The sequence below is a fragment of the Leptidea sinapis genome, chromosome 4 (assembly GCF_905404315.1).
Source record: "Leptidea sinapis chromosome 4, ilLepSina1.1, whole genome shotgun sequence".
Classification (NCBI taxonomy): Eukaryota; Metazoa; Arthropoda; class Insecta; order Lepidoptera; family Pieridae; genus Leptidea; species Leptidea sinapis.
The window spans coordinates 10,235,547-10,248,770 of NC_066268.1; the positions used below are offsets into that span (position 1 = coordinate 10,235,547).

The 13,224-nt window shown below is 33.0% G+C and overlaps 1 protein-coding gene across 1 annotated transcript; it reads right to left on the reverse strand.

Moving 5' to 3' along the window:
* Positions 1 to 906: 906 nt before the first annotated feature.
* On the reverse strand, positions 907 to 6,740 carry LOC126979726 (nucleolar protein 58). The gene is made up of 5 exons (XM_050829222.1): positions 6,562 to 6,740; positions 5,967 to 6,043; positions 3,782 to 4,930; positions 3,309 to 3,435; positions 907 to 1,697 (listed from the first exon to the last, which is right to left on the reverse strand). Exons 1-5 carry the CDS (start codon positions 6,604 to 6,606, stop codon positions 1,470 to 1,472), a joined length of 1,626 nt encoding a protein of 541 aa, XP_050685179.1. The 5' UTR covers positions 6,607 to 6,740; the 3' UTR covers positions 907 to 1,469.
* Between the last annotated feature and the right edge of the window lie 6,484 nt (positions 6,741 to 13,224).

The window sequence follows — 13,224 nt, forward strand, 5'->3', positions numbered from 1 at the left end:
GATATTGAGTAGTAAAGTAATTATAAAAGTATCAGCTCGGTTTAGTGAAGTGGAAAATAAATATAATCTATACTAATCTTGCTATAAATACCTAAACAAAGAAAAAAGAAATTCTATTGCAATAACAATCTTGAGCAACACAGTCGTGGTTGGAACGACCGTTTCGGACTTCATCCGAGCTGAAGAAGACTGGCTGTCGTTTAGTCCCGATCTTAATCCACTGGATTATAAATTATTTATGGTCAGTTTTAGGGAGTACTTGTTGAGAGGCTTGTTCTAAACGCCATGATAATTTGGAGTCCCAAAACAATCCGTACGATTGGCAGTGAAGAATTTTCCCATGGAAAGAGTGCTTTTCTATTGATAACTGGCCTCAACGTTAAAAGGACTGTATTGCAGATTTTGTAATGGAGACCACTTCGAATAAGCTTTTTATATTTAAAATTATTTTATTATTTATGTATTAAACTAACACACTGTATAAGTAATAAATGTTATTTGCAACAGATTTTTTTTTCTTTATTTCTGTATTATGGCAACACTAACCCCCTTATTCATAATGGTCCGCTAACTTTAAACAGCCGTTAAGGAGTGTTTTTTCTCATTCTGACTTAGGTTAATAGAAGAAGACAGAGTGAGAATTAGCAATGCTTTAAGTTAGCAGACTATTATGAATAAGGGGGTAGGTATATAAGAGATTTCCACCTATGTATTGACTCATCTCGATATCTCTGGAACCATAAGGCGTAGAGACTTGAAATTTGGTAGGAATATTCATTTCGCCGAGTAGACGTCAGCTAAGAACGGATGTTACGAAATTCCACCCGCAAAAGTTTTTTTTTATTATGAACAGAACGTCTGTCGGGTCAGCTAGTACATTATTATCATTAAAGAAAAAAACAAAAATCATAAAATATAACTTTTATTTATCTCAGTGTGAGATACTTTACTTAACAGCTAAAACAAATAAGTATAAAGATATACTTAAGATGACAATTGTGGCTAATTACATATTTGACGATTTTTTATTGCAACCAGTTTTCTGTCAGTAAGCGTAGCGACAGGGACATATGTGAAATTCCAATTGTATCAGCAAAAAAGACACTGACATTCAACAGTTTAAATGAAACAAAAACGTACTTAGTACGTAATAAAAGATTAATTTCTTTTTTTTATTTCTAAGCTCACTGGTATATTTTGTTGCCAGTGGGCGATATTACCACAGATACTATAGTATTATTTTAAGACAGAGCCTTTTTTTAAAAAAGCAATATATTGTCTTATAAAAGTGCGCATTCTATCTATCTCTGCATCAAGACAATCAATCAACATATGTGAATTTTAATCATATCATATAATGAAAGATTGAAAAGCAGTTGCCCTCTACTTTGGTATTGGGCAATACTGAATTCTTATTTATGGAGGTATATATATTGACTATTACAAATAGGATGCTGCAACAAGGTGGACTAAGCATCTTCAGACATGGACTTCTTTTTCTTTTTCTTCTTTTTCTCACTCTTTGGAGTTTCAGTTTCCTGTTCTTCTGTCACTTCCTCCTTGATTTCCTCTTTAACTTCAGCAGTTGAAGCATCTAATGACTTCTTCTTCTTTTTCTTTTTCTCTGAAGTGGTGCCATTAACACCATCAACCTCGTCTGATATTTCTGCTTTCACCTTTTTCTTTTTAGGGGTGACCTAAGAATTGTTAAAAAAAATATGTATAAGTTTAATTTAATAAAAAAGTAGTAACACAATTTTATATAGGCATCAGTATGCCAAACATATTTTTAAATGGGTTCTAAAAATATCACTTTTGAGTAGTCATTAGCCGTATACTGACTGAGCGAGCAGCCTCACGAGGCAACCGCGCGAGGCAAATCTTCGGTCGGTCAAGAGGTGACTCGCCCGAGCGGGCCGCGGCCCGAGCCGAACATTGTCGGTTTTTTGCCTCGGTATTTTTGGAATGCGCACTCAAGACGATAGTGTTTTGCCTCGCTTGTTCCGCGAACGACGGAATCTTTTTCTGGTTCTAATAGTAAGGGTTTCCTAAATATTCTGAACACAAAACTTAAAGTGCCAAAGGCCTTCTCCATAATTCTTCTTGCCCTTAACAGCCTGTAATTTGTTTTCGTCTTCTTTTTTGTACAAGTAGATGAATTAATATAAAGGCAGTGGTGATAAAGGCTATATTTCCGAACGTACGGTCTCGTAAACCAAAACTTTCTATAATATAAGCCGCGTTCGACTACTTAAGTGACAGTCGAACAGTGACATAAGGCACTGTTCGACTTCACGTTAAGCTGAGAGCTCGATGCTGGCTTAGCCTGTCCAATGATATGATTCGGCCTTGCCGCGCGCGGCTGCCTCATGCAAGGAATCTATAGACCGAGGTGGCCAACATCCGGCGGCTGCTCGCACAGTCAGTACCCTAATAACATTTTTTATGCTGTGAAGATTTTTTTTTTTTTTAAATCATATTAATAACACGACTATGAAATTCAAGAAGTATTACCATCAATAATAATTATATGCATTGCTTAAATGACTAAAACTGATTAAGATTCTTAAATGACTTTTAAATTTACTCATTATCTATCTGATTATCATATTTTTATTACAAAAACAAAAAGTTGTATAGTAAGCAGCATGTTACAAATTTGTTCAATATATAATATTTGATGTTCCAAATAGGTGTGATTGCCTGTGGTGACACAGCTGTTTGTTGTTAAATAAAAAAATGCGTTTTCCCTGAGATATGTACATAGATAGCAGTTATTTGAATTATTGATCCTTGTCGGAGAAGTTTGGGTTTCACTCCATGTATACTATTATTATTATTATTATTATTTATTTATTTAATCAATACATTTATAGAGACATCATTGTGATTGTTCAATAAAACTCAAAATTTTGCTCAAGATATTACAATCCAAATATTATTTCTGTGACTAATTAATGTGTCATTTGAGATTATTTTTTAAATAAAAATCTAAAATGTAGCAGCTCCAACCTGGACGTTATTAAAAGATTAGGTATAAAGTATACAGGTTGTCCCATAGCTATGTTACACAGATGGGTAAGTAGCTTAAATATTGTTTAGATTTAACATATTACTGAAAGAATACTTTATTTTAATTTAAAAACAATTTTAACTGCTTTCATAGATTTCTAAATAATTGCCTGATTGAACTGTGAAATAAACAAGAAAATGTAAGATGTCAGCTTCCCCTCGAAGTGGCCATAGCCATGGGACACCCTGTATATTGTTAGAAATAGGTACTGTTAAAAGTAGAACATAAAACTTACATCATTGGCACCATCTTCTAATTTAATTTTCTTGGCTGAGACCTCTTCATCCTCCGGGGAGTGTTCTCTCTTCACAGGTTGTTTGCCCAGAGTGCTGTCTCCAGCCGTTGGATACTGATGTACCTCACTAGATCATATTATGTTCAATATAAGTAAAATAAATGACTATTTTTAATAACTAGGCTGTGTATCAGACAAAATCAAAAACATAATAATGATGAAAAAAATTACATTTTATAAAATGGCAAAAGAACACACTTTACTATAATTTTGCCTTTTTCTTTTAAATGAATTTTTAGAAAGCTCCAGATGCAAATTAAGTGAATCCATGTACAATGAGTCACAAAATCTGTAGGTATTTTACTGACTTCTATGTTATAAAGACTGGACAGTAGTTGATTTGAGATTATAATGAATTACAGTATTTTAAGAGCAAATCAGACTGCAGTCTAAAGATAAATCAATTTACTTACGTTTTGCTGTGGTATTTCTCAAACTTCAGTTTAGCCTTGGTGGTTCCACTGATCCTCTTCAAATTACCTTCCTCTAGGAGCCTTAACTTGTTCTCTAGCTTGACTTTATGATCGGCACCGAGCTCAAATGATACTTCTTCTCCAAATGCATCCACTCTTGTACACAAGGCTGCCTTCGCAGCCAACATCCGGGACATCTTACCTTTGTTTTTTGTGCTACATTGTCCCACTAACTGGGCGTGATATATTAAACCATACTTTGGTGTGTCTTTCTTTGTCTTTAAAGCTCTAAACAGTGCTTTTTCTGCACCAAATATTTGTAAAGTGGAGGCTGGATGTTTGGCTAAGTTCATAAGGGATCCCGCATGGGCAATTAGCCTAGCTCCTATGTGCTCTCCTATTAGCACTGTTAAGTTAGGTGCCATGGCCATCATTCTAGCTTTCAAATAATCAGTGAGATGTGTCCTGTAATCTGTGATGGATATGATTTCATCACACAGGTTTTGTATATTAATGATATCATCATCTGAGATCTCAGTCCCCATTGAAATTTCTGCAGCTTCTTTCACTTTTTCTTCTAAGTCTTCAGGGAGAATATCGGACAAATCAGTTGATGCTGCATTGTCTCGGGTCCCCATCAATTTAACAATTTTAACAAATAAAGTGTTGTCTGTAATAATTTTACCGAGCTCTGGAAAGTGCCAGCCGTACCACTCCCGACATCTCATTATGTAGTTATTTAATTCCTTATCTAAATCATCAAGCAAGCACTGAGCTTGAACTATCATTGTGTCAATCTTATCAGGTGAGAACTTCAATTTATATCTTGATAATGAGTGGGCAAGTCCTAGAGCCATAGCTGTCATTTCCTTTTTTGGTAAACCAGTAAGTAAGCTGTCCATCTGTGATCTAATACATCTGAGTAATTCTTGGACATTACTGTTGGAGACACATTGTAAATCAAACTTTTCTTTGATGGCACTCCCAAGCTTGGCGTCTCCCACAAGTAGCTGATCCTGCAAATCTTTACAGACATGTTTCTTAAGAGCTTTCTTCAATGTTTTAGATATTTTTCCTTCAATGGCTGCCGTTGTAGCCGCTAGTGCTTCAGTAGTATCTTCAAATTTTATGAAATTTTTCAATTTTACCCTGCAGGCAAACAGTAAACATAAAAACATGCATTTTAACTTGTATCCCATAAATCTCCCTTAAATAATCTACAATAATAATGCCGCCGAATTTCACATTCGCACAACACTCCACAAGTTACGATATCATCCCCACCATCTGGATGTGTGGCGGTCCTCCACAGTGCAGTTTTCAAGGAGCTTTCTTCCTCGTACTACGAATCTGTGGAATGAGCTTCCTTGTGCGGTGTTTCCGGAACGATACGACATGGGTACCTTCAAGAAAAGCGCATACACCTTCCTTAAAGGCCGGCAAAGCTCTTGTGATTCCTCTGGTGTTGCAAGAGAGTGTGGGCTGCGGTGATCACTTAACACCAGGTGACCCATACGCTCGGGAAAAAAATAATAATAATGAGCTTATAATCAGTTATAATATAATTTTAAATTTGAAGGACTTTTATAGGCTACTAGCATAACCAGGTATCACTATAGTAGTTTAAGATTTTCCTATAAAACTTGGATATATTATTATGAACATATAAGTATGGGCTCTTAAATAAATATTACATAAATCACACAAATTATTCATTTAACAACCGTGCTAACACTGCACAGTAATTGATCTTTATGACATACTCTTTTATGTGGTGAATAGAGTGCAGCCTATTTTAGAAGATAAGAAACTCTTTGCCACACATTAAGACATAGCTCAATAGCCATATAGAAAATAATTTATCTTCAATTAAACATCCAAGTAATCTTCATAATTCATATACAGTTGATGAAACCAATATCACTTATTGTTTTAACAAATCCCCGTGTATATTTTACTTGCAAGTTGCTAGATATTAAGTAAATATAATTAAAATCTATGTTATAATATAACAACCATATCGTAACAAGAAAATCACAAGAGTAGTTGATAGTCACAACTCCTCTCAAATTCATAATGATTTGAATTACATTCTTTTAAAGGAACATGTAGCAAAGAGTATTATTTTAACATGCTATTCGCCATAGTAATAAATCTAACAAACAAATGGACAAACTATACTCACACAGATGCAGCTCCTTCTGGTGTATTAAACTCTTGGTATAAATCATCTATTTGAGACAATTTTGATTCATCTAGTAACTAGAACAATAAAGAACTGGTACAGTAATGATCGACACTATCAATGGAATGTCCCACTTATGATGCCAATTTACTTATCAGGTGTAATTTTTATTAATTTGTATCATTTAGTGTCATCACATGTTAGTTTTAGGCTAACCAAGTGTAGAATAAAGAGATGTGTCTGTGGTTAACAAACATGGTTTTAATACTTTTTTTTATGTCTAAGTGGCTCTGGAAGTCCCTACGAAAACAATATTATTTTAATACCGATTCTTACTTGATATTCTCAGTGAAAAAAAGACTAGAATGTGTGTATGTGTAGTTAAAAACGAATAGTCTAAGTAATCGTTCGTGATTCAAAATACATAAAAGGCCACCTTGAATATAGATTAATTTACGGTATATATTATGAAAGTTACAACAAATTATTAGCACATTAAGAATTTTATTAGAAAACGCAGTAGTTAATACAATAAAACGATTATAAGAGTGAATTTACACACATTTTAGGTTATATCATACACGTGTTAGCCTACCTTAAATAAAGCGTATCCAGCCGGAGTTTCAAATAACACCAACATTATGATAAATCAACATGCACCTAGCTGCTAAAACTATAATTATAACATTTACTAAGCACTGTTAACTTTTATATAATTTTATAAAAAAAACGACGCTACCACTACAAAACAAAACTTCAAAGTTCAAACCTCCAAACATAAAATTAAAAATTTACAAACTTGTAAGCTTGCCCTGTAATTTGACTTTGACATATTAATATGTCAATTGTTTGTTATTAAGACATTGACAGCTGCCGTTAGGTGATTTTGAATTCCGTTCTACGAAGTATAAATCTTATTATTGGTTAAAATTTCAGTTTGAAATAATAATAAAAAAGTTGACAAGTTGATGACTATGAGTAAACCGACACATTTTAATCAATTTTTTAGTCTTGCTCAAAGAAGTAATAGGTACCTAGATATGGCTATCATAATAATACAATAATAATTTGGCAAATGTCGATAGATCGTCTTTTTCTAATATCCAAAAAAAATACTGCGGTAATCCATGGGTCTGTCATCTACAGGACATATACATACTAAAGTTATATACCGTGGTATAAAGAAATTAGCAGTCCAAGCTGTCGCTAAAGATTGCGAGCCATTGTATATATGGACTGTTGTCATTTAACAGGGCCAAGCTAGGACTGGTCATCCGATATTGAAATCTTTTTTTCTGGGTATAAGTATAGAATCTTAACACGTAAAACTAACCATCTATTCCCGTGGTTTATTGTTAAAGGCGACTTTGGGAATATTTTAAGATTACAAAATTTTATTGATAAATAAGCATAAATTTAAGAAATATTAAATTCAAGCTTCATAAACAAAGAAGGCTTATTAAAGGCTCATTTTTAAAAAACCGTGAGATGAATGTTGTTATTGGAGGGTACCAGTCAAATACTTTTATTACGACATCTGGTGTTCCGCAGGGTTCCAATCTTGGCCCCACGTTGTTTGGTATTTTCATTAATGATATTGTCAAATGTTTTATGTTTTGTCAATTCCATCTTTATGCAGATGACCTCAAGATGTATAGTGAAATAAATAATATTGAAGACTCAAGGAATATGCAACAGGATTTAGATAGACTTTCGGTTCGGTGCAATGAAAATAATCTAAAATTAAATCATTTGAAATGTTACAGTATCACCTTCAGCAGAAAAATAAGAAATATTAATTTTGATTACAGTATAAATGGCAACATATTAGAAACCGTCAATCAAATAAATTATCTCAGGATCATTCTAGATTGTAAGTTGAGTTTCATACCACATATTGATACTCTGGTGAGTAATGCTCTTAAACTTTTAGGTTTCATATTAAGAAGTACAAAAGAATTTAAAAGATCATCCACAAAATTAACACTGTTTAATTCAATGATTAGAAGTAAAATTGAATATTGCTCTGTTGTATGGAATCCTAACTATCAAGTGCATAAAGACAGACAGAGTACAAAAAAAAATCTTACGACACTTAGCCTACAAGGACAATATATTAAAAGAAATTAATAATACCAACGATCTCTTAAAACTTTATAAAACCATATCACTATGCAATCGTAGAAACTCAATAGATCTCTGTTTTTTGTAAATGGATACATAAAATTGTAAATGGAGCTATTGATAGCCCAAACTTATTAAACAGAATAAGGTTAGCAGTTCCAAGATAAAATGCACGGTCACATATTAAAAATAAAATTACTTTTATGCCAATAATTACAAAGAGTATCCTAGGTAGGACCGCTCCTTTTAACAGAATTGTAATGTCCTATAACAATATATTTAAAATAGCAGAATTGGACATATTTTGGAACTCTGCATCGATTTTCAAGCGCAAAATTAAAATCATTTAATAAAATAATATCATTCGTTTTTTCGTATTTAAAAATAGTTGCTGTATTTTAAATTTAGTTTATATAAAATTTAGTTTTTTTTTTGTTTAGAGTTATAAGTTTCTTATATTTTTATGTAGGTAACTGGTTTATAAAGTAAGTTAGATAGTAAGTAAACGAGGAAATTGTCATATCTTAATAATGTTTTTAAAGTACTTGTAATTTAATTAAGTAATTAATTGCACGTCGAGTTAGCCCGTAAATGGGGTATACGATGTTAAATAATATAAGTAATTAATGTGTAAATATACCATAAGGTAATACATTGTATACAACGTGGGCTTCCTATTAAATAAATAAAAAAAGCAAAGCAGATTATTTCACAAAAGATAATTAATAATGCATGCTTCTGTTTGTGTATTTAAGGGTTGAAAGTTGACAGGCATAAGTATCGGATAGAAGAACTAGCCGTGCAAGAAAGAACCCGCCGAAAGAACAAGCAGTGATTTCTTTGACACTTATTTGTCTCTCTGCGTTCAGAACGTCTTAAGTAATTTTATAACGTATACTGACTCAATTTCGTAATGATACATAGAAAGCAATAAATATTTTCTATCACTAACGATGTTTTTAGTAATATCTCCTGATGAATATTACAATTATTTTCTATAAAACAATGTCAAATTTTGGATTAAGACAATAACACGAAAGTCATAAGGCGAATTTGGCCACTTTTAAACAGAAAACGTTATGTTACTAAACCTAGAATTATGATATACAATGTCATATTAAGTCTTATGAATTAAAATTATACCAACAAAAGTTAGGAATAATCAAGAAAATTAGGATTTGCTGGTAGCTTTTATACCTATAGTTCTAGAATACCACTTTTATATAGAAACGAGAACAGAATAAAAAAAGTAACAAGAAAATTAACACCTGAATAGCCACGCTCATTAATGTTCTTTTACCTTCTGTTTGATTCTTGAAGTACCTGCTGATATTATAATTATACTTAAGTTAACCTGGTTGAGCCTTTTAAATTAATATCAGTAAATTACATTTATTTTATTTTATTTTATTTGGAAAAATTTACAGTGTTACAATAACTTAATTACTAAATAATAGTGTGAACATTTTACACCATTTAATAGTTTTCGCATATTGTTTCTAATAACACGTAATAAAGGTACATCTTTTTTATTTATTTTTTCTTATACAAGTATTATATATAATATGTTAATAATTACATAGGTATTACATTTATTATGTTCTGAGAGAATTTAAACACTACGTTCAATTATGTTTATAGTAACAGTTAGGGAAACACATTAAACCGGTTTTTAGTAATTTTTGATCTGATAGAATTTGTGGATGAATTAAACAGGTCAAAATCAGGAAAGCCTTTAAGATTATTTATGCAGTGAGATGCTCTTGAGAAGAATGAGTTTTGTTTGTAATATGACGCACAGTGGGGTATATGTAAATATTTAGGATGTCTTGCAGAGATTCTGGGAATATTTAAATTTATATTCGAGAGAAGATGGGGAGCGTCAATGTGACATTGTGCTATTTTTGTTAAGAATAGAATATCAGCTATTTTGCGTCTCTCGTGGAGTGGTAATATATGATATCTCCTGCATCTTGAATCATAATCATTGTCGTTTGTCTTGCACTTATATTCAAGGTATTTAACAAATCTGCGTTGGATTGATTCTAATCTGTTAATATATATATCATACTGAGGGTTCCAAATTTGTGTACAATACTCGAGTATGCTACGAACATATGTACAATACAACGTTTTTATAACCTTGATACTTGAGAATTGGGAACAGGATCTCTTGATAAATCCTATACACTGGTTGGCCCTATTAGCGATGTTTTCAATGTGTTTATCATATGAAAGCTTAGAGTCGTGAATTACGCCTAGATCACGTATCTCATGTACAATTTTGAGTGGATGACCATTAAGTGAATATTGAAATTTAATAAAATTAGGCTTACACCCAAATGTTATAGCGTAACATTTCGGAACGTTCAGTTCGAACGTTCAAACCTGTGCATGTCTTGTTGTAATAAAAGACAGTCATCTACGTCACGAATTTGTTTAAATATTTTCATATCATCTGCGTATAGTAGGAATTTGGAATGTTGAAAACAAGCAGTGATATCGTTAATGAAGATATTAAACAACAATGGAGCCAACAAGGATCCTTGAGGGACCCCAGAGGGCACGAAGTTCCATTCTGATGAGTATCCGTTGAGAACCACAGCCTGTGATCTGTTCTCAATGTACGAGGTAAACCACCTATATAAATTACCATGAATTCCTGCCGAAAGAATTTTCTGGAGTAGTATTTTATGGTCAATTCGATCGAATGCCTTGCGAAAATCTGTGAATATAGAGTCTACTTGACCCCCAGAATCCATGTTAAATGTTCTGTAATTTAGGAATGATAGTAGGTTAGACGTAGTTGAGCGATTTCTAATAAATCCATGCTGTTCGGGGATAAATAAGGTTGATACACTATTATAGACTTGGGTGTAGACTAATTTTTCAAAAACTTTAGCGAAAATGCATAACTTTGAAATTGGCCTGTAATTTTTAATGTCATTTCTGCTGCCATTTTTGTGTATGGGGGTGATAAATGCAGACTTCCAGATTTTCGGAACTACTCCTTCCCGTAATGAACGTTTGAATAATATAGTAAGAGGTTCCGTTAGTACATCTGCGCATTTTTGTATAAATAATGGGGGAATTCAATCAGGTCCTGCTCCCTTAGTAAAGTCTACAGATTTGAGTTGTTTATTAAGCTCATCTGGTATTATTTCTATTTCACTTATTGAGAAACTAGAGTCTGGCTGAGTCCTGTTCTGATCGCTTTGGTTAGTAGTGGGTGAAAGAAACGTCGATTGAACATTCTATAGATTTCATAGTTGACATTCAAGAATAGTGTTTTTTTCAAGAATCCAAGCAGTCCGTTTTACTTTTTCTTGTATAAGCTTTTGCCAGTGTCATATTATTCTGCAAATTTTTGGTTGAGGCAGCAACAGAAGAATCTTATGAAGATAATCTTTTGATCGTCTTTTTGGTGCAAATACCAAAAATATTATATGAAAACGAAAAGAGATTTCATTAACACAGCTACGATGGGTGATCTGGATAACGAACGGTATTTGACAGTTTTCCGGAAAATTGTCTACCTGCATATCATCCGAAGTGAAGTTGCAGAGTGACAGCACTCTACATGTTCACTACTAAAGCCGGTATGATGTGCTCGAATCAGTGTGACCAGAGTAAGCAGAATCCATTAAAGTTTGTAGAAATTAATACAATGAGGTAATGTTGTAGTAATTAATAGGTTTGTGAATTTTACCTATATAGACTGTTTAATGTAATAAAATCTCCAATTTCTTGTAGTTCTCTAGCTTATTAGAGAAAATAATAATACTAGACGCTAAGACATTGACATCATAAATCATTAGTCGTTATTATTAATTAGTCGGTAGAAGCTCAAATATGCTTTTGGCATTTTACTATCTTCATTAAGCATATCCTTACTTGAAGAAAATTATTAAATTGAGATAACCTGAACTCGCTAGAATTCCCTAACAGAGCATCAAATGGAGGAGTTCGCGGAAAAGGAAAGGAAGTATTTATAGCTTATCGTATATGTATAGCGTTACACGAATTAATTTGAAAATAAAATTTATGAAAAATGCGGGACTCGAACCCGCTATCTCTCACGTTCCGTGCCTTCGCTCTTCCACTGAGAGAACCGTTCGAGTGACGTAAAGTTCATATATCTTGATATTTCTTTGTTCAACTCGCAGGTTGTGGCTTCATCTACACGATCTACTTTACAGTTGATAACCTGCTCAATCCCAATATTTGTTTATTAGGAAATTGACTTGAGATGTCGCTCTTTCAAATGTAAATAGTTTTGTTTTCAATTTATTTTGTTCGATTAATACCAGAAGTGAGAGTTAAAAGTTTAAAAAAATAAATAAATAACTACATATAGGTAAACTATAAAAACCGTAAAAAATTAATTAATTACAATGTTTTAAATGAAAATATTTTATATTTTATTATGAATTAATATGATCTTATTTTTTATTGTAGTTTTTTTTAACATTAACTGCTGCACTGCAAGTAAAGTTAATAAGTTAAGATTAAGACAAAATAGACATGTTTCTCAATTCATGTTGTCAGTGGGGATTTTATAACTCTACACCTACACTTAAATTATAACGGGACAGTCTAACCACGTGTTGCCCACGTGTGAACACATTCCGTTCTGTATATACCAAGCTACATCCCATACATCAGTTATTCCGCAGTAACTGCACGTCGCATACTTTCGCATGAAATCCGTAAATTACCTGTGATTGCGTTTCATCGAGTGTAAAACCAATATTCCCAATGAATTGCCGCCTGAGCTGCGCCATACGAGCTTGAAAATTCAATAACCGGTTCTGAAAGACGAAAGTATGCAGCGTTCGGGAACCGGGAGTGATTGAGTGAATGGATTCCCTCTCGCGACTCAATGCGGGGCGAGCAGATCTATTGTGTGGCAGCAGCAGCGGGCTTCACGCTTCCATAATTCCTTAATATTATTCTGTTTGCAAACACCTTTCAGTATTCATCGAGTTGGTATTAGATTGTTAAGAAAGCCTGAACATATCTCAAAACCTTTCCTTATATCTAATTTCACCTCGATACGTTGAAATTTTCTCACATTTTCAATTTAGTCACCTCCTTCGGGTAATGCATGATGTTAAAGCAAATGGCCAAGAAA